At 29.8% G+C, this 23,482-nt stretch overlaps 1 protein-coding gene across 1 annotated transcript; it reads right to left on the bottom strand.

Moving 5' to 3' along the window:
• Positions 1–14,428: 14,428 nt before the first annotated feature.
• Positions 14,429–21,488, bottom strand: LOC119612917. The gene is made up of 6 exons (XM_037968807.1): positions 21,077–21,488; positions 15,524–15,837; positions 15,344–15,458; positions 15,092–15,276; positions 14,883–15,036; positions 14,429–14,811 (listed from the first exon to the last, which is right to left on the bottom strand). The coding sequence occupies exons 1-6, from the start codon at positions 21,486–21,488 to the stop codon at positions 14,429–14,431; spliced, it is 1,563 nt and encodes a 520-aa protein (XP_037824735.1).
• Between the last annotated feature and the right edge of the window lie 1,994 nt (positions 21,489–23,482).

Below are 23,482 nucleotides of genomic sequence, written 5' to 3'. Positions count from 1 at the left end.
AAAGGAGTTAACTGATATTTTAAATGAAAAATTTACTGTTAAAATCGATGAATGTGAAAGTAGAATTGTTGCAGAGATTAAGAAACTAAATGACCGCGTTGATGTAGGTAATTGAAACCAGAGTTTCTCAACTAGAATCTTACATAACCGGTATTAATGTTCTGAGGGATGAAGTGAATAACTTAAAGAAAATAATCGCTAAACAAGAAAATCTTGCAGTTGCGGGCGACTTACGATTACATGGTATACCCCAAGAGCCGAATCAGGATATCCTAGGTGTTTATAATAAGACATGTGATACAATTGGAATCGTTCCTCCAGTTATCAAGAATATTTACAAAGTTGGAAATAAAAATAATAATAACGGATGTTTTAACTTATTTACGTTAAAACATCTAAAAAAGGATCTGCCTTATGTGTTGAATCGTTACAGGATTTGGAAAACTTATGCCAACAAGATGGTCGCAATATGGATAATTTATCTTTTCGCAATTCTTAGGAAAATTGGATTAAATGTATTACTCTTACTTATCATATATTTATATTATTTCTCGATTATTTATATTTATTTATTTTTTCAACGTTCTTTGTTTAATAATTTAACTATCTAACTTTTTTGTAATGCTCATTCAGTTATAACTTTTTTTCTTATGATGGTAACAGATAATAATTTAGTTATTGATAGTTCCATAACTAATACTAAGACATTGCTTAGCATTTTTTGTAAACAAGCGATGGGTTTGAAGATTTGTCACTTCAATGCACAAAGTTTGGGTACGAAAATTGATGAACTTCGTGAAATCTTTTCAAACATGTATGTGGATATAATTTGTATCTCCGAAACATGGTTTAGGAGTGATATTGGTGATATTAATTATTTTTTGAGAGCATATCGGATATTTAGAAAAGATAGGCCTAGCAGGAGGCGTCGCAATGTATGTTAAGAATTCAATTAAAAGCTCTATTTTGGAGTTTTCTCATGACACTGGAAGGTCAGAATGTATCTTCGTTGAAGTTGGTGGTACAAGTAAAATACTTATTGGTACTGTTTATAGACCTGATAAGAATGTAGATATTAATCCATTGGTTTCGTTACTTGATGAACCTCTAACGCCTTCATTAATTAGCCTTGGACTTTATCCAGTGAACACTACAGTTCCAACTCATTTTACTATGAATAATTCTACATTAATTGATTTAATATTTGTGAGTGATTTGAGGAAAAAACTACTAAATCGACTACTTTTACATACAGGGATTTTAAAAATATTGACTATTCTTCATTACTGCAAAGCATGCATGAAATTGACTGGAATCGTATATATTATATGGTTGATGTCAAGTAAACTTATTCTCTGTGCAAAAAAACAATACTACATTAACAAATTTTCGTCAAACTGTTGTAGACGTAAATGGAATTTACTGAAGGAAATCAGTATGGCTAGTATGGCTAAATATAAAAATGATGCACAGAACAATAGATCGATATTCAATGATAACCTAACTTATAATCCAAAATTTTCTTTTCATTGTATAACAATTATGGACGAATTACGTAGTTTCCAATCAATAAAATCTAAAGCCGTTGGCTGGGATTCTATTGATCCACGATTTTTTAAAATTTTATTACCCTTGATAATACCTTTTGTAACAAACTTGTTTAATAAAATACTTATGTCTTCTATTTTCCCTGAAAACTGGAAAAAGGCCAAGATTACACCCATACCTAAAGCTGGTAATGATTATCGACCTATATCGATTTTATCTTATCTCTCAAAAGCTTTTGAGGTAATAGTACAGGAACAAATTTTGTCTTATTTTCAGGATCATGTTCTAATTAGTGAACAGCAATCAGGCTTTAGAAAAAATAGGAGTTGTATCACAGCATTAATAGACATTACTGAAAAAATCAGATCTGCTGTAGATTCTGGAAACACTGTGTTGCTTACTCTATTAGACCATACAAAGGCATTTGATCTGGTCGATCACAGTATTCTATTATACAAACTTAAATACTTTTTTAGTTTCTCAACTACAAGCGTTTCTCTAATATCTTCTTATCTCAATCGTCCCTGTTCATGGATACTTCTAAAGGCGTACCACAGGGGTCTGTATTGGGCCCCTAACTATTCTCAATATACATCAATGACTTACCTACTGTAATACGAAACAGTGATATACATATGTATGCAGACCTACAGAACATTTTGGACTGGGCTAATCAGAATGGTCTTTCTCTTAATTCAAGTAAATCACATTGCATTGTAATTGGACGAAAACAAATTAATATTATACAGATAAGTAAGCTTAAACTTGAAAACAGCACAATTGAGTATGTGCATCATGATCGCTTACATGGGGCACCCATTTAAATCAAATTGTGGGAAAAGTTTATGGAATTTTGTGAAAATTGGGGTTGACTCAAAAATGTTTACCAGTTACTTGTTGCCAAGACCATAATAGCGGGTCCAAATATTCCCGATTTTCGCCATTTTTTTTTTTTATTCGCTTAACAACAAGTTTATATATCAAGCAGTGAAAGAATTATGTAAAAATCATGACTGAGTCCAAAGTTATAGGCATTTTAATTTAAAAAATTAAAAAAGGCGATTTTTTGCCATTTTTTTGGGAAAAAAGTATCTTTTTATGTTATTTAAAAAGTTTCTAAGAAGATGTATATAGAATTTATACTTTTTGGAAAGCTGACTTTACATAAAATACGATAAATGAAACAAAACCTAAAAATGTTTGATACCGAGGGGACCAGGTCCATCCAAAAAAACCCTATTTTTTATGGAAAATTCAATTTTGAGCAAAAATTCTCAAATCGCATAGTCGATATCAAATTATAGTGACCTGTTTTATTTATTAAATTCTAAATTTTTATTTAATTTTGGATTTTGAGTAAAAAAATCTACCTAACTGTAAAATTTCATCAAAAAATATTCATAAATAAAATTTTTATTGCAATTTGAAAAATTTGTATCTTCGCAGTTTTGAAAAATAGAGAAAATTAGCTTCCCATTGATATATAACATGCCTACCTAATGTTTTTTAAGTGACAAATTAATTAGGGAAAACTCAACATCTTTTAGAGAATTTACCTAGTACTATTATTTTCATCCATACATTTGTTAGGCATGTTTTACTACCTAAATTTTTATGAATTTGTACAGCCACTTTTTACGATTAATCTTTTATTCTTTATCCCTAAAAAAATTAACAAGTATTTATTTTATATAAAAATAGTCTTTATTTATTTTTTTTTTTATAAATTAATATAATTTTGTAAAATAATCGGTATCACAGTAGTCCGTATCTAAAAGATAAAGTAAATCTTTAAATTCATGAATATTTTCAAATGCTAACGTTTTGTAGCAAATCCAACGTTTCCTTATAGTAGATAAAACAGGATCAGAAGATAGAATCAGATTATTAAAAATATCTTCATTTTGAGACTGCCTAGAACAATCCTTGAGCTAAACTGATGAATATGCTTAAAGTCTCTATTCCTCGATTCTTGGGGTTCTTCTGTAAGCTCTCCTAAAGGCAGAATATTATGTTCTATGATGACCTTTCCATGACATAATATCTTGTGAACTGAATTTAGAAACTTTTGTAGAGTACTCTCCAAATTTTGTTGCGTTCACTTTATGCTTGCTATTTATCGCCATTAGAATAATATTGACATTTTGCAGTAAATCCATATTAATTCCGGTTATTTCGGAAGTAGTTTCAAAATGTTTGAAAAAACGTCTAGCGGTATTACCATCGTTTGTGCTTCCATATCCTGTGAGTGGTTTATCAATATTTAATCCCATCCGCTTTTTAAATTCCTCTTGAATTCTTCTTTTCTCACTGGCTCTCATTTCCATTAACTCCTTATTGTTATTTGCACTTTTGTTTGCATTTTCCGGTATGCTTCTGTACTTTAAATCATATGCTAAATGTAGAAAATGTTCCAGAAATCGTATGCGAGCATGTAGGGGGGATATTCCAAATTGTAATGTTTCCTCATTTATTGACCTTTGCTTGGAAATATTCGAAAATTCATATTTTTTATCACCACATATGTAGCAGTACCAAGTAGATGATGTTCCCGTAATGGCATTTCCAACTTTCCCATCAATCATTGTAAGTTTTAAATCATAGGACATGTTAAACGAATAATTTTCTATTTCGATTGTTATAGGTTCCAAGTTTTTAATTTCTGCTTCAATACGATTTATCAAATCTTGCGTTGTTGTTTTGGATTCCTTTATATACTCAAAGCTTATTGGCCTACAAAAAGCTTTGGATCCTGGAGTCGAATTCTTCCAAATATCATCGAAACTGGTTGATGGAGAATCGCTGTCAGCATACTTTCGAATTCTTAATGGAACTAGCGATGCCATAAATACACTTTTATTCTCGGAAGATGATTCACTTGTGTTGATTTGTTTATATTCCGAGAGTGCTGATAATCCATCACATCCCCACTTACAAATGAGTTGATGATCACAAGAATTTATTTTTTTTAGTTGGTCTGAAGAAAAGTCAGAAGCAATCCTTAAAGCAGTATTTTCGAGTAGAGCGCCGAGTCCAATAACAGCCTTCCGATCAGTTATTTCAATAGGAGATGGTATAATGCTTTTCTTCTTTTCATTTATTTTGTCATATGATGGTAAAACATCCACTCCTTTTTCAGATAGCGCCTTTCTTAACGTTATGTAGTTATCACGACCTAATCCCAGCTGCAACATAAGCGCAATAGCTTCTTCCTCAGTGAACGTTGTATCAGATGATGGTGTGGATATACTCTTTACAATTCTTTTCAGTCGTCTTGGTGATGCGGTTGGAAGAATACAAATAATTGCAATACAAATAATTGCAATACAAATAATTACAAACAGATATAAACCTGTCTTATATATTAATTACAGGTACTTAAATTAAATTATTTTTTAAAGGGTTATGATATTCTACCTAATATGTCTAACGTTTCCTTATGTAATAAATTTTTCCTCAATAGGTCACTTTAATAAGCTACCTATTAAAGTGACCTATAGGGGTAAAAATCATACAGTTAAACAAGAGTACTATATTCGGCTGTGCCGAATCTTATATACCCTTCACCATGATGTGTTAAAAAACAGTCAGTACGAATTTTATTACAAAAAAATATCAAAAAATACCAATTGTATCCCATTTTATACGTTCTAACATAATCCGTGCTCTTCATGCTTAATTTCATATTTCTAGGTTCAATATTATAGAAATTTCAAAATGTACCTTTTGTAAAACGAAAAAGTACCAAAAAGTCCCCTTTTATAGGTTCTTACCTAGTCAAGGCCCTACATGCTAAATTTCATGTTTCTAGGTTCAATATTATAGAAAATTCAAAAAGTACCTTTTGTATAACGAAAAAGTACCAAAAAGTCCCCTTTTATTTGTTCTGACCTAATTCGGACTCAACATACTTAATTTCATGTTTCTAGGTTCAATATTATAGCAAATTAAAAAAGTACCTTTTGTAGAACGAAAAAGTACCAAAAAGTCCCCTTTTATAGGTTCTTACCTAGTCAAAGCCCTACATGCCAAATTTCATGTTTCTAGGTTCAATATTATAGAAAATTCAAAAAGTACCTTTTGTAGAACGAAAAAGTACCAAAAAGGCCCCTTTTATGTGTTCTGGCCTAATCCGGGCTCTACATACTTAATTGCATGTTTCTAGGTTCAATATTATAGAAAATTCAAAAAGTACCTTTTGTAGAACGAAAAAGTACCAAAAAGTCCCTATTAATAGGTTCTTACCTAGTCAAGGCCCTACATGCTAAATTTCATGTTTCTAGGTACAATATTATAGAAAATTCAAAAAGTACCCTTTGGAGAACGAAAAAGTACCAAAAAATCCACTTTTATGTGTTCTGGCCTAATCCGGGCTCTACATACTTAATTTCATGTTTCTAGGTACAATATTATAGAAAATTCAAAAAGTACCTTTTGTAGAACGAAAAAGTACCCTTTTTTGTGCTCTAGCCTAATCCGGGCTCTACATATTTAATACCATGTTTCTAGGTTCAATATTATAAAAAATTCAAAGAGTACCTTTTGTATAACGAAAAAATACCAAAAAATCCCTTTTTATAGGTTCTTACTTAGTCAAGGTCCTACATGCTAAATGTCATGTTTCTAGGTTCAATATTATAGAAAATTCAAAAAGTACCTTTGGTAGAACGAAAAAGTACCAAAAAGTGCCCTTTAATGTGTTCTCGCCTAATCCAGGATCTACATATTTAATTTCATGTTTCTAGCCAATAACAACGTAACGTGATGTTCATTCTTTTCTTTGTGTTTATAAACAAGAATTACAATAACAAATAACAAAAAAAATTACCGTTTGATACTGTGTTTTGTTTTTGTTTGTTTATTGTTTTGTATAAGCATGCACGAAAAAAGTAAATTTTTTATGAAATTTTCAGAGGTGGTCTCGGATTTTTACTCATATCTTCGTTATTTATGGACCGATTGGGCTGATTTTAAATAGCGTTCTATTCGACCGTATTTCCGATAGAATTATTGAAAATCCGGATCTCGCAGATATCTGGAGTCTTCTGAAAACTGATTTCAACATACACACAGACAGACAGACGGACATGACTAAATCGACTCCGCTATCTATAAGGATCCAGAATATATATACTTTATAGGGTCGGAAAATTATATTATAGAAATTACAAACGGAATGACAAACTTATATATACCCTTCTCAGGAAGGTGAAGGGTATAAAAATAATACCTGAACATTTTTTAATATATGTAACAAATTTAAGAGTTAACCTTATGGATGAAAATAATAGTGCTAGGTAAATTTTCTAAAAGATGTTGAGTTTTCCCTAATTAATTTGTCACTTAAAAAACATTAGGTAGGCATGTTATATATTAATGGAAAGGTAATTTTGTCTATTTTTCAAAACTGTATATAATTTTTGAAAAAATGTTTTTTATTCAGTTTTTGCGAAGATACAAATTTTTCAAATTGCAATAAAAATTTTATTATACCCTCCACCACCATCAGTGGTGATAGAGGGTATATATAACTTTGTCATTCCGTGTGTAACACCAAGAAATATTCATCTGAGACCCAACAAAGTATATATATTCTGGGTCCTTATGAAATTCTGAGTCGTCTGTCTGTGTAAAACACGCTCACGTTAAAACGAAGCAATATAATTTGACCAAATTCACCCAAAACATTCATTATTATCCGGTACAGTTTGGTGTTGAAAATGAGCAAAATCGGTTCACATTGGAAAAAGTTATGAATCAAAATTTAAAACAACCTCGAAAAAAATAAGCATTTTTTACACATTCTGATGTAATTTTCTCGAAAACTATGCAAGATAATTTCATGAAAGTCATCATAAGTTCGTTTCTACACAAGATATTTATTTCAGCTGAAAATTGCCAGCATCGGTCCATAATTTCATATACCTCCCATACAAAAGTGCATATTCCCGGAAAATGAATTTTTTGTTAATAACTTCCGTCCGAATGTCGATATCTTCACAAAACTTTACAAATTAAAATCTTATGTTAATAGAATTCATTGAGAGAAAAAATTTTCTGGATCGGTCCATAATTGGACATAGCTCCCATACAAGGTCCCCTCCCGAAAATCACTTAAACGCGCATAACTCATTACAAAATTAAGATATCCATACAAAATTTGGAATAAGTATTGCTCATATGCACAGAAATATTACTGTGAAAGTTTTTTGCGATCGGTCCATAATTGGTCATAGCTCCCATACAAGGACCCTTCCCGAAAATCACTTAAACGTGCATAACTCATTACTAAATTAAGATATCCATATAAAATTTGGAATAAGTATTACTCATATGCACAGAAATATTACTATGAAATTTTTTTCTGATCGGTCCATAATTGGACATAGCTCCCATACAAGGTCCCCTCCCGAAAATCACTTAAACGCGCATAACTCATTACTAAATTAAGATATCCATACAAAATTTGGAATAAGTATTGCTCATATGCACAGCAATATTACTGTGAAAGTTTTTTCCAATCGGTCCATAATTGGTCATAGCTCCCATACAAGGACCCTTACCGAAAATCACTTGAACGTGCATAACTCATTACTAAATCAAGATATCCATATAAAATTTGGAATAAGTATTACTCATATGCACAGAAATATTACTGTGAAATTTTTTTCCAATCGGTCTATAATTGGTCATAGCTCCCATACAAGGACCCTTACCGAAAATCACTTAAACGCGCATAACTCATTACTAAATTAAGATATCCATACAAAATTTGGAATAAGTATTGCTCATATGCACAGCAATATTACTGTGAAAGTTTTTTCCAATCGGTCCATAATTGGTCATAGCTCCCATACGAGGTCCCCTCCCGAAAGTCACTTAAACACAGATAACTCATTATTAAATTAAAATATCCATATAAAGTTTGGTACAAATATTGCTCATATGCACAGAAATATTACTGTGAATTTTTTTTTCCGATCGGTCCATAATTGGTCATAGCTCCCATACAAGGTCCCTTCCCGAAAATCACTTAAACACACATAACTCATTACTAAATTAAAATATCCATATAAAATTTGGTACATGTTTTGCTCTCACATATATTAATATTACTATGAAATTTTTTTTCCGATCGGTCCATAATTGGTCAGAGCTCCGTACAAGGTCCAATCCCGAAAATCACTTAAACACACATAACTCATTACTAAATTAAAATATCCATATAAAGTTTGGTACAAGTATTGCTCTCACATATAGAAATATTACTATGGAATTTTTTTCCGATCGGTCCATAATTGGTCATAGCTCCCGTACAAGGTCCCCTTCCGAAAATCACTTAAACGCACATAACTCATTACTAAATTAAGATATTAGGGAGATCGATTATTCGACTTTTTTCAGAAACCGGTTTTCGGTATTACCGGAAAATGGCATTTTCAAAAAACCGGGTTTTGGTGTATCATTTTTGTTAAAACCGGTTAACCGGTTTTATTCAAAAGAAATAAAAGTAATAAAATATTCGTTTTTTATATAACATGAATTCCAGGAACACAGAAAAACTTAAACATCGCTTAATTATCTTCATAGAAAAATTGTTCTACCCGTTTTAATTTTTTTTTAAAGTGCACAAGTCGATTGCAGCTTCGAACCTTTTTATGCGTAATATTAAAAATATATTTTTGTCACGGGCATTACATCTGTTTTTTTCGAATTTTTTAAACGTTCTATATTAAATTTTTTTTAAATTTATTAATATTTTATGCATTTAACAGAATTTATAACAAACTGATCAGAATTGAGATGCAAATATTTAAATGCACCTAAAATTCATTTAGTCTAAGAAATATGAAGGTGTACATTGTTGGCTATCGAATTTCAGTTATTATTAATAATGTACTTTAAGCTTCTTTAAATTATTTAAAATGCAAAAAGAAAAATATTAATCAATTTTAAAAATATTCAATAATAGATCTTTAAAAATATACAAAAAATAGTTAAAATCCCTGTCACATAAAATATTTTTTTACCCACCATCATTCCGTTTGTAATACATACATCGAAATATTGGACTAAGACCCATGAATGCATATATTCTGTTTCCTTATTACATTTTAAAACGATCTAGCCATGTAAGTCCGTGTCTGTCTGTTGAAAACACGGTAGAGTCCAAACGGAGCGAGCTAGAGAGCTGAAATTTTGGACAAATATTTTTAGTTGATGCAGATTGTTTTTTCTCCTTACCCAGCTGTAAAGCTTATAACTGGGTTAAAAAAGCATATATAGCGATGAAATTTGACATAAACAGGTTTTAGAGCAACCAAAATCTGTCTGCCAAATTTTGTGAGGATCGGTCTACAATTGACCCTACGACCCATATAAGGCCCCCTGCAGAAAATGACTATAATATTACTATATAGCTGCGAAATTCGACATTAACAAATTTTATTGGAACATAAAACTCTTTGTCAAATTTTATGCGGATCGGTCCATAATTGCCTCTACCCTTCATATAAAGCCCCCCTCAGAAAATTACTATAAAGCTCATAATTTACTTAAAATTTATGGCACATGATTTGATGATGGGTATATAAGATTCGTTATAGCCGAATATAGCACTTTTGTTTTATTTTGAAAAAAAGTTAAAAAAATCCGGCTTATGCGTATGTTTGCCAAATATTTATATAAAATAAAAACCTTAATTTTATAAACATATTTGGAAATGACTATTATTGTATGTAATGTACAAAAAAGAGTAAAATATATAAAAACCGGTTTTTCGTCATTAAAAAACCGGATTATTCGATATTCGGAAATAGTCAATTTTCAAAAAACCGAGTTCACCAATGTTCAAAAAACCCGATAAAAACCGGTCGGGAAAAACCGAGTCGTTCTCCCTATCACATATACAGAAATATTATTATGGAAGTTTTTTTCGGAGCGGTCCATAATTGGTCCTAGCTCCCATACAAGGTCCCCTCCCGAAAATCACTTAAACGCACATAACTCATTACAAAATATTGATATATAAACATTTAGCACAAATATTGCTCTTATATACAAAATTACGATTGCAAAACATAAAATTGTTTTGCAATTGGTCCATATTTGGTCATAGCTCTCATACTAGGTCCCCTCCAGAAAATCACTTAAATGCACAATATTCATTACCAAATAATGATATAGATACAGAATTTTGAAATTTTGTCTTTATATACATAATTGTTCATAGCTCACATACAAGGTCCTTTTACGAAAATCTCTTAAACTCACATTACTCATTACCAAATAAAGCTATTGATACAAAATTTGGCACAAATATTAGTTTTGTATACAAAAATTCTATTTCAAGATTTTTTCACGATCGGTTCATAACATGGGTGCGGTCGGTCCTATACATGTTTCCCTTCAGAAAATCACATAAATACTCATAACTTATTACAAAATTAAATAAATCTTGGGATTTTTTCTATTTAAGACATGAGAAAACTTATTTCTACAAATATTTGATCAATTAGAAAAGTATTAATATAAAAGTAGCTGGTGGAGGGTATTTAAGATTCGGCTCAGCCGAATATAGCACTCTAACTTGTTTATGAATATTTTTTGATGAAATTTTACAGTTAGGTAGATTTTTTTACTCAAAATCCTAAATTAATAAAAAATTCGAATTTTCTTATTAGAAATCCCGAAATTCCCAAAAAAGTTTTAAAAAATCCCAAAAATGGTTATGGAACTCCTTACCAGCATGGCTTCAACGAATGAGCAATACATTAAAGTTTAAAAATTCATTTAAACTATTTTTAAATTCGCGATAATTGTTATGCTTCTATTTATTATTATTTTTTATATATTTTTTATAGCCTTCACCTTCGTGAGAAGGGTATATATAAGTTTGTCATTCCGTTTGTAATTTCTATAATATCATTTTCCGACCCCATAAAGTATATATGTTCTGGATCCTTATAGGTAGCGGAGTTGATTAATATATGTCCGTCTGTCTGCCTGACCGTCTGTCTGTCTGTGTATTTGTTGAAATCAGTTTTTAGAGGACCCCAGATACCCCAGATATCGGTCCATAAATACCGGTATTTTTGGTGTATTCAGTTTCGTATGTTTGGATGCCTGTTGGTTTCATTGCGTTGTGTATTTTGTTTTTTTTTGTGTGTTTATTTCGTTTAGCGTTGTTGTTGTTATACCCTCCACCACCATCAGCGGTGATAGAGGGTATATATAACTTTGTCATTCCGTGTGTAACACCAAGAAATATTCATCTGAGACCCAACAAAGTATATATATTCTTGGACCTTATGAAATTATGAAAAATTATCGAAATTCACCCAAAATATTTATTATTGTCCTAGGCAGTTTGGTATTGAAAATAAGCAAAATCGGTTCACACCCGGAATTGTTATGAATAAAAATTTGAAACAACCTCGAAAAAAATAAGAATTTTTTACACATTCTGATGTAATTTTCTCGAAAACTATGCAAGATAATTCCATGAAAATCGCCATACATTCGTTTCTACACAAAAGCTTGACTCCTGCTGAAAATTGCCAGAATCGGTCAACAATTTCATATACCTCCCATACAAAAGTACATATTCCCGGAAATTGGATTTTTTGTTAATAACTTCCGTCACAATTTCGAAATCTTTACAAAATTTTACAAATTAAAATCTTATGTGAATAGAATTCATTCAGAGAAAAAATTTTCTGGATCGGTCCATAACTGGACATAGCTCCCATACAAGGTCCCCTCCCGAAAATAACTTAAACGCGCATAACTCATTACTAACTTACGATATCCATATAAAATTTGTTATAAGTATTGCTCATACGCAAGGAAATTTTACTGTGAAAGTTTTTTCTGATCGGTCCATAATTGGTCATAGCTCCCATACAAGGTCCCCTCCCGAAAATCACTTAAACGCGCATAACTCACTACTAAATTAAGATATCCATATAAAATTTGGTATTAGTATTACTCATATGCACAGAAATATTACTGTGAAATTTTTCTCCGAGCGGTCCATAATTGGTCACAGCTCCCATACAATGTCCCCTCCCAAAAATCACTTAAACGCATATAACTCATTACAAAATTAAGATATCCACATAAAATTTGGTACAAGTATTGCTCATATGCACGAAAATATTACTGTGAAATTTTTCTCCGAGCGGTCCATAATTGGTCATAGCTCCCATACAAGGTCCCCTCCCGAAAATCACTTAAACGCACATAACTCATTACAAAATTAAGATATCCACATATGCACGAAAATATTACTGTGAATTTTTTTTCCGATCGGTCCATAATTGGTTATAGCTCCCATACAAGGTCCCCTTCCGAAAATCACTTAAACGCAAACAAATATTATTGTGAATTTGTTTTCCTATCGGTCCATAATTGATCATAGCTCCCAAAGTCTCTTTCAGAAAAACACTTAAAGGCACATAACTCATTATCAAATAGTGATACCCATAAAACATTTGACATAAATACTACTTTTGTACACAGAAATGTTATTTGAGCATTTTTTCATGATCGGTCCAACTTTGGTCATAGCTCCCATACAAGGTTCCCTCCCGAAAATCACTTAAACGCACATAACTCATTACAAAATATTGATATCCATACATTTAGCAAAAATATTGCTCTTATATACATAAATTAAACTATAAAATTGTTTTACGATCGGTCCATATTTGGCCATAGCTCTTATACTAGCTCCCCTCCAGAAAATAACTTAAATGCACAATATTCATTACCAAATAATGATATGGATACAGAATTTTTAAATTTTGTCTTTATATACATAATTGGTCATAGCTCCTATACAAGGTCCTTTTACGAAAATATCTTAAACGCACATTACTCATTACCAAATAAAGCTATTTATAAAAAATTTGACCCAAATATTAATTTTGTATACAAAAATTCTATTTCAAGATTTTTTCACGATCGGTTCATAACATAGGAGCGGTCGTTCCCATACAAGGTTCCATTCAGAAAATCACTTAAACACACATTACTTATTACTAAATTACGATATAGATACAAAATTTGACTGAAATATAGCTTTTATGAACAGAAATTTAGCTTAAAAAATTTTTTACGATCGGTCTATAATTGGTCATATCTCCCATACTATGTCCTGCCCCTAAAAGCGCTTTAACCGTAGTTAACTCGTTGCATTATCAATTTGTGTAGAACAAAATTTGAAAATCCTTAAATCTTTTACACACACACAGAAAAAATTGAAAACGCGATTCAATTACGAAATTCATCCAGTTGAGTAAAAAAATTTTTAGATTTCAGCCTATGAAAATATTCGCAAATTCAAGTACTGAGTGATATTTTTTTCATTGGAAATTTCAAGAAATATTTCCAATTAAAATAATATTATATTAACAAACAATTTTATTGGAAAATTTGAAAAATATCAAAAAAACAAATAATTATTTCAAATAAAATATTGGTTGAAAATAAAATTATAATTCAATAAATTTTTTATTTAATTTGATAATCATCGTGATTAAAACTTCTTATATATCCAATTAATATTTTTATTGTTTTAGTAAATAAATTAATTACTTTTTGCAAAAAAAAGTAATATACATTTTAATTGATTTAAATAATATTTTACTCAGTTTTACCCCCATAAAAATACTTGTTTTTTTTCATTATTTATTACAAAGAATGAATATACTTAGTAAAATAAGAGTATAAAATATATACAATTATATATTTAATTTTTGTATGGCACAAATAATACAAATTATATAATATAAATCAATTATAAAAATTATCTTTAATTTTTAAGATTTCATGCTTGAGTGTTGACACCTTTACAATTTTTTTTGACGTGGGCATGTCATAAAAAAAAATCTTGAATAAAATTATAAAATATTTCAGATTCCTCGGGAAACTGAAGATTAAAAACAAAAAATATTTTAAAAAGTAAATCGAATGCTTTTACAATAGTTAAAAATGGATACTTATTGCCATCGAAGTAAACAAATATTGATTTAATATCTTCTAAGTTGCCAGAAATTAATAATTTGGGCCCTTGAAGCATAAGAAGTTTTAATTTTATTTCAATTTCTTCTTCGGATTCTGCCAATATTGCAAAACTTTCCTGTGAATCCAGCACGGAAAACTTTTTGCGAATTTTTGCCCCACTCATGTCCGAGGTGACTTTTTGTGTTGGAGGAAATAAATGGTGTATATTCCAAAGTACTGTTAAAACTACAGATTCTGAAAAGGTATATGTAAACAAATAATTAAAAAGTATAACTTTTTAACAAAAATAAAAGTGTATAATATACCTTCATTAAATGTATGTATTTGTTGCATTTTTTTTGAAATAGTAAGGTTGCTGATCTTACTTTGTAGCAAGTAGATTACTTTATCTTTATAGCATAACCATCTTTCAGAAAATTGTTTGGCAAAAGGAAATTTCAGTTCAAAGTCTATATTAATCTGTAAATGAAGAAATTGAATTTGAATGTTTTTTTGTTGTTTAAAAGTTACTTACTAGATTTGAACCAGAAGGCTTTTTGTATTCAGGCCACATCTGAAAAATTTCGGCAGTACTTTTAGATTCTGAAATCTGTTTTAAACGGTAACGGGCACATTTGCACCAGTACAAGTCAAACTCGTCCGCAGTAATTGTAGGTAGTCTTAAATACTGCAATGTGACGGCCACATTTTCTTCTGGTTCTAATTAGAAGTAGAAAAAAATCATTTAATTATTTTTTTACTAAATTAAAATTAGGTATATACTAACCGAACGTTTTATCTTCTTCCGGCGATGATTTTTCTTTAAAAATGTCTTTCGAAAGCCTTTTTAAATTTGATAATTTATTATAGATTTTGCCACGTTTACCGTTAGAGTAAAAATCCTGAAAACATAAATTTTTAATTATTTTTAGCTTTAAACTGTTATGCAATTATAGAATAAACTTACAAGTTGTTCTGACGGGAAAATATTGCATATCTGGTTTTCTATATCAGCACAATCTGATATAGTATAAGGTATCCCATTACCTTCTATATATTTAGCTACAGTTGATATAAGAAGATTTCGTTGTTCCTCACGTAAAATATCATTTTTGGAATAAAATTTTAGGATTTCCTTGCCATTAAATGTATTTGATAAAATTTCTTTTACGGAAACAAACGACGATTTCTGTGAAGAATCCGAAGATAACTGGATTTCATCTCTTTTGAAGAATGGAGTAGATGTCTCTTTCCACTTCTCTAAACAGTTTTCAAACTTCGCTTGGTCACCAACGGATAAATAAAAAACGTATCACACAAAAAACATTTAATTTCATTCATTTTTCTGTTTTTAATTATAAATTATTATTTTTTCTAAAGTACACCACTTTTTAAATGCATAAAACACTTCTTATTTTAATCTTAGTTAGTTTTGTATTTTGTTTTACTTACAATTCTTTCTAATACACAACTTGCTTTTACCGTTATAAATGTTGTTGTTGTTGCACTTTGTTGTTGTTGTTTAATTTTTTAGCACTTTAACATTGATGTTGTCACCACGAAAACAAAAGAAGAACTAAACTTGTTTTGTTCTTTTGTTTTTTATTCAACCGAAATTAATAGGTGTTGCCGTTTTAAATATATATAGTTAAACTTCTTATTATATTTTTTTTACATGAAGATTTGATTTTGATGATATTTTTTTGCTTGTTTCATAGTATTAAAATTACTACACAACAACACTGACAGCTATTTATCGTTTTTTTTTCATCATGCTGCATCTTGTTTTCCAGAACTGCAAAAAAAACTTTTCAAGTCAACAAAAACATTTGTTGAATTAAGTAAAAAAATGTTTAACTATTTTTAATGGAAATATTTTTCTATTTATAAGTGCTGTTTGGTAGCGCTTTATGCACTTGTAAAAAAAGCGCAAATATTAACATGTGTTTAACATAGAGCAATTATTTGGATTTTATCCGATATTTATTTTTTATATATTGATAGCACTGTCAGAAAAACACGACGATATTAATAAAAATATTTATCAAATTAAATAAAAAATTACTCAAAATTACATTTTTTAACAATTATCCATTTAATAGAAAGAAAATTGGCTAAAATTTTTTCTGTGCATGCATACATGCAAATTACTAAATATCGCTAAGCGCTTTAAAAATATAAAGAAAATGGTGTTTGTAATGTTCAATAAATCATGGAATTGTAATAGAATAGATAGAATAGAATTGTAATAGAATTCAAGACATGAGAAAACTTATTTCTACAAATATTTGATCAATTAGAAAAGTATTAATATATGTATAAGTAGCTGGTGGAGGGTACTTAAGATTCGGCTCAGCCGAATATAGCACTCTGACTTGTTGTTTTAGATTTTAAGAAATCAACTTTATGCATTAAATATTTCTGTCGTTTAATATTTTGAAAAAAATTAAAGTTTCTCAAAAATGTGATTGAAACCAAGTAGTTTTTTTTACAACTTTTTGATATTATGAGGGCGGCTTACAACTTAGAAAGTCAATTTCGCTAACGTAAGCTGTATACACTTGTTGAATGACTATAGTCCATATTTAATTGTTGTGCCATTTATAAGTAAAGAATTACGTGGTCGCAATGCTTTGAAACCAAATTTATACAATTTTACAAAATTTGCAGTTTTTTGTATATAATATTTGCGGCTCTTCGGTTATGTATATGAGAAAAAGTAGACATTGTAATTACGCGTCGTTTGATGTATATTTCCAAAATGTGCTCTAGAAGGTATCACTACGGGAGAAGCTTAAATATTGGAAAAACAAACGTGAAAGTTTCGAAAAAAGAGCTTTTTCGCGAAGCACACTTACAGCGTAACTTCAATATACCCAAAATATCGCGTGATCGAAATACTTTTAAATTCTACATGTTGAAATCATAAAGCCGCGATAAAATATTAGCATGCAAAAATGTTAGAACGAATACAAAAAAATTGCGAATTTTTTTTAACTTTAGCGAATTTTCGCATTATAAACAAATTTTAAATTCTTAATTTTATCAGTAACAAATCTTTATATAGAAAGAATTGGTTTGCATCAAAAAAAAATTTAATCAAGGCCTTTCGTGGACTGAATACGCAGGGTTTCTTTCACAACATAAATCGATGAAGCACACCTAAGCCGCTAATTTAAATTGGGGACATTATACATCAACCGGTAGCTGACAATGATGCTTATATGAAAATCAAAATTTAAATTAACCGGACTGGTTATCATTTTAACGGCTTTTTGGATTAATAATTCATTTAAATTTAGAAATGAAAAAAGCAGTTAATTGTAGATAAAAAGGGATATGTTAATTACAAAAGATATCTCATCAAAATTTCTCTTTAGAGGAAAACGCGGTGTTTCTTGAGTTAAATCGACGTAGCACACCTAAACCGCTAATTAAAATTGGTAACACTTAACACTAATCGGTAGCTGACAATGATACCAACATCGATAAGCCGTTAGAAAAAAGTACGATTTTGTATTAAATGCATTGAAAAAAGTTCGGTCATGTGTATTTTCATTTTAACGGGTTTTATATTATTTACTCATTTAAATTCAGAAATGGAAGCAGAAGGTAATTATAAACAAGCAGTTATTGGCTAACCACAAAAATATTTGCATCAAAGTTTCTCGTGTGCAGTGTTTTTCTTTTAAGAAAAACTTGTGGAACACACCCTTCCTGCTAATTAAAATTAATAAAATTATATTCTTTTAGGTTGCTATTAATGAGGTGTATAGCAAAATCTATAAGCCGTTTGAAAAAATACAACCATTTTGGATTTAATGCAATTTTAAAAAAATTGCATTCGAATATATGCATAAATTAATTAAAACCTCATAATTTTTAATCTATCAAATATAAATGCATAATTTTTTTACTTAATGATTGTAAATTAATGTATTAATTTATCGTGTTAAACAGTATATAAAAATATGTGTAATTAGTTTTTTAAAAAATATTTTTGGAAGAGGTTGAAAAAACTCTTAAAAAGCGAATTTATCCACGAACATTTAAAATATTTAGGTTAAATTAATTTGTATTTTGGGTCCTTCGTTGTGGGTTATATCCACGCATATATTTTCGAGTTTAATGTAAAAATGTAATTTTGGGAATTTTTTTACACTCTTATCTTTAAACCGCTATAACTTTGGCGGCTTTTGCTTTTTCCCATTTTTATTTTTAAATAAAATAAAAGTAAAAATAATTTTTTTTATTATTTGGAGTGGAAAAAAACTAGTTTGATAAACAAATTAGTCAAATCAATGATATTTTTATTGAAATTGGCATTAAATCCAACAAAAAAAAAATGGTTGTCTTAATAAAAATAATTATCATTTTTTTTTCTACTTACTTAACAAATTTTATAATCAAACCAACAAATTATTTTATCGAAAAACAAGTAAAAAAATTAACAAAAACATTTTTTGGTTTGATAAAAAAGTTTGTTGTGTAGTAAAAAATTTACTGAGTAATATTTTAGTCGTTTTAATTATTTTTTTTTATCGACTGTAAAAAACCAAAACAAGACAAAAAATTACAAATGTCGTAGTCAATGAGACAAAAAAAATTATAGGCTGGAAATTGAATAATTTTGGATTCAGATCTGTGAATTTTGTAGTCAAATACGATTTTTATTTTTTTCTGTGTATGTAGCGCCTTATGTATTCTACGCTTTTCAAATTAAATAATAATTTTGAATAACTCCAGCACACTTTTTCCATTTACCATTTACAAATTCTGAAATTTATTTTAATTAAGGAAGACGTGGATACTTTAATAAGTAAAATTATTTGGGTATCTGCTTTGTACATCTAACGATATTTGACCTTTGTTTCTTCGGATTTAATAAGTGGTGTCTAAATTCAGTCAAAACTTTAGTGTGAATGTATAAAAGCTAATGAATAAAAGTAATATGTTTAAACATACTTTTGTATAAATGGATTTATTTTTGAGAAACAATGATGAGACAAAAACGGTGGTTTTACTCTTTAATGAACTACTCAAAATTGTTTGTCAAATTAAAAGTTGTTTTGTTTTCTCTGTCATTCTTCATATTTTTTAGAACAGAAAAAAACTTAATTTTGTTATTTTTAAAGGAATTTGAAATCTTCCGAATTTTTCATAATTTTGTGCAGAATGTTTCATAATCGTTTCAGAGTTTCTTCAATTGCCTGTACTTTTTCAAATAGAAAGAAAATCGCTTGAAATTTTGTACGGTTAATGGTACGTATTTTTATACCCTTCACCTTCGTGAGAAGGGTATATATAAGTTTGTCATTCCGTTTGTAATTTCTATAATATAATTTTCCGACCCCATAAAGTATATATATTCTGGATCCTTATAGGTAGCGGAGTTGATTAAGCTATGTCCGTCTGTCTGTCCGTCTGTGTGTTTGTTGAAATCAGTTTTTAGAGGACCACAGATATCGGTGAGATCCGAATCTTCAATAATTCTGTTAGACATGCTTTCGAGAAGATCGCTATTTAAAATCAGCAAAATCGGTCCATAAATACCGGAGATATGAGCAAAAATCCGAGACAACCTCTGAAAATTTCATAAAAAAGACAATTTTTTTCATGCTTTGATATAAGCAACAACAACAACAACACTGCTTATTCATTGAGTATTTCGTTTTAAAAGTATTGCAACATAAGTTTATTACCTTTGTTGTTAGTTTGCTTAGGTAAGCATTAACGTGCAATGACCTGAAGTATTTAAATTTCATTGTAATTTTTTTGTTCTTAACTCCTCCGCCCTTAAATTCGATCGTCCTCGATTGACTCAAAAGTAAGGTATTTCATTTATTCTCGTAACAGGTGTTTCAACTTAATTTTTCCAGTGCTATACAATTTTCTTTACTTAAATCTAATACATTTGTTCTTTATAAATTTTAGTTATAAAAATTTTACAATTTTCTTTTTTTCATAAGTTTAATTTTCATTAAAAAACATTTTTATTATTTATTTGTTACATTATTATTTATATGCAATTGATTTTACAATTTTTTTTTATAGTTTTGTCTTGTATTATAAATTTTATTAATAAAATAATTGTATTATTTATATTTGATCATTCTAATTGTTTTTCAATTTTACTAAAATAAAGACATACATGTTATTTTTATTGATTCATTACAAATTTTATTTCTTTTTTTTATTTAACAAACATTTATAATTCCTAGCTTTGTTAATCTTATTTTATTTATTTCAATATTTTCATTTCAAAATAGAATTATATTTTCGTATAGATTTGGAAATGTATTTCTTATTATATTATTACTTGTTAGCTCATCCAATGTTTTGAAACAAAATAGTATGTGAATTTGTTTGAAATATTAATTTTTTATATGGTCTTTATGAACCGTTCTGTTAGATTCTGTTAATACCGTACTCTTGTTATTTTCTTTCACTATTTCCTCTTTATATCTTGGTGACAATTTAGATCCTAATCTTTTATTATTTTTTACATAAATTTTCTGACCTGGGATATAGTCTTTAAAAGGGTTTCGTTTTTTGTTATGATTTTCAATGTCTTTTGCTTGTTTCTTGACTATGGCTTCTATATTCTCCTTTCTTGCGTTTTCATATTGTTCTGGAATAGTTCTAACTCTTCTTCCAAAGAATAATTCTATGGGTTTTTTGCCTGTTGTTGAGTGTATGGTGCAATCATATTCATAAACCGCTCTGTCTAGTAATTCTTCAAAGGTCCTATGTGTCTTTTCTGTTTTAAGACAACGCATAATTTCTGACAATGTGGAATGAAATCGTTCCACTTGGCCATTGACGGTACTTTTGTAGGGAGGAGTCTTGAAAACTTTTATGTTCAGCTGATCTTCAAGCATATATAAAATTGAATCTGAATTTAAAGATTTTTCGTTATCTACAACTACCATTCTGGGGACACCAAATTAAATAATATTTTCCTTAATGGTTCTCTAATATCTGCTATTGACCTAGAATTTATAACTGTTGCCTGTGCGTATTTTGTAAGCTTGTCTATTGCAGTTAGTGTTAAATGTTTTTCAGTGGACCAAATATCTACGTGTAGTATTTCTCCTGCATATTATGAGATTGGAGTAGGTGATATATTTGACTTATTAGGATGTCTATCGTATTTTCTTTCTTTTAACTTTTGGCGGTTGATAGGCATCAGAGGAACTGCTATTGGTGTCGTAGCTTTTGTTCGAATTAAAATTGTCGTCGATATCAACATAAGCTCTTCCAACCTTTCGCCTTCGTTTAGCTCTAAACTCGGCGATGTATTTTTCATAGTTAACACGTCGTACCTTTACTATAGGTTGCCTTAAATCTGTTAAATCTGAAGGACGTAATTTCCGTACTAATACTTTTAAATTTTTCGTTAAACATAGATTTTTCAAATATCGTGTATCACTACTATCAGTGTAATCTTCGGATTTAACTGATTCATCTTTAGTTTCTTCTGTTTCGGATTTTATATCGTCAGTTTGCGTCTTTGATGCTTCCAAATCTTCACAGGAGGAGTAGTGTAATACTATATTAGATCCTTCAAGCTGAGGCTTCGATTGGGATTCTTTATCTTTTCTTTCAGATTGTTCAAGTTCATTTTGTTCAGTTTCAGTGTTTTTGAGTGAAGAATCTTGCTTTGAATTGTTTGTTTTATTTGAATCTTCAGTAACTTCTTTTGATTCTAAATCTTTTTCTAAAGTTAACTGATATTCGAGGTTATTAACATCTCCCTTATCTGCATAGTGCAGAGTTAAGCAGTGAGAAATACTTTCCCAGTTCAAGGGTGTATTGAACGATTCTAATATGGCATCTGCACTGCCAACAATTTTATTCCTTATTACGCTAAGGATTCCAAAGTATTTGGGTGTTCCCCTTAAATGTTTGTAAATGTTCAAAATTCGCTCAACAGACTTCCTCCAGGAACTATATTCTCCTGGTTGTCCTGTAAATTCTCTTAGGCTTCTGACTACCTCAGGTACCCTGTCCAAATCATTTAGTTGTGCCCTATGTTGCGGATCTTGGTCAATCACCTGATTCCTAGCATTGTCAGGATTTCTAACTTGTTCTTGTATTGCCTCAGTGATCATTCTCCTAATTTCCATTTCTAAATCCCTCATATTAAATGGTGCCTGATTTTCCTGTACGCTCACTACAGGTGGCCAGATTAAATTACTTGGGTTTGACATTTTAACAAGGAATATGAGATGGCTAACTTTTTTTATTATGTAGTGTTATTGTTATTATTATTTATTATATTTTTTTTATACCCTCCACCACCATCAATGGTGATAGAGGGTATATATAACTTTGTCATTCCGTGTGTAACACCAAGAAATATTCATCTGAGATCCAACAAAGTATATATATTCTGGGTCCTTATGAAATTCTGAGTCGATTTAGCTATGTCCGCCTGTCCGTCCGTCCGTCTGACTGTCCGTCTGTCTGTGTAAAACACGCTCACGATAAAACGAAGCAATATAATTTAACCAAATTCACCCAAAACATTCACTATTATCCGGTACAGTTTGGTATTGAAAATGAGCAAAATCGGTTCACATCGGGAAAAGTTATGAATCAAAATTTAAAACAACTCCGAAAAAAATAAGAATTTTTTACACATTCTGATGTAATTTTCTCGAAAACTATGCAAGATAATTTCATGAAAGTCATCATACGTTCGTTTCTACACAAGATATTGATTCCTGCTGAAAATTGCCAGAATCGGTCCATAATTTCATATACCTCCCATGCAAAAGTACATATTCCACCACCATCAATGGTGATAGAGGGTATATATAACTTTGTCATTCCGTGTGTAACACCAAGAAATATTCATCTGAGATCCAACAAAGTATATATATTCTGGGTCCTTATGAAATTCTGAGTCGATTTAGCTATG

This window comes from Lucilia sericata, unplaced genomic scaffold (genome assembly GCF_015586225.1).
Source record: "Lucilia sericata isolate MDLA Ls3-8-SP2 unplaced genomic scaffold, ASM1558622v1 Contig001873F_arrow, whole genome shotgun sequence".
In the NCBI taxonomy this organism is placed as follows: Eukaryota; Metazoa; Arthropoda; class Insecta; order Diptera; family Calliphoridae; genus Lucilia; species Lucilia sericata.
Note: the sequence above shows the minus strand (reverse complement) of the source record. Positions and strands in the feature narration are given on the sequence as shown.

Coding starts and splice junctions, on each gene's coding strand:
- LOC119612917 (XM_037968807.1), bottom strand. CDS start 21,488: ATGGTAGTTGTAGATAACGAAAAATCTTTAAATTCAGATTCAATTTTA. Junction 15,838..21,076: donor TTTTAAAGACTATATCCCAG/GTCAGAAAATTT, acceptor TTGGTGACCAAG/CGAAGTTTGAAAACTGTTTA. Junction 15,459..15,523: donor TTTTCCCGTCAGAACAACTT/GTAAGTTTATTC, acceptor TTATGTTTTCAG/GATTTTTACTCTAACGGTAA.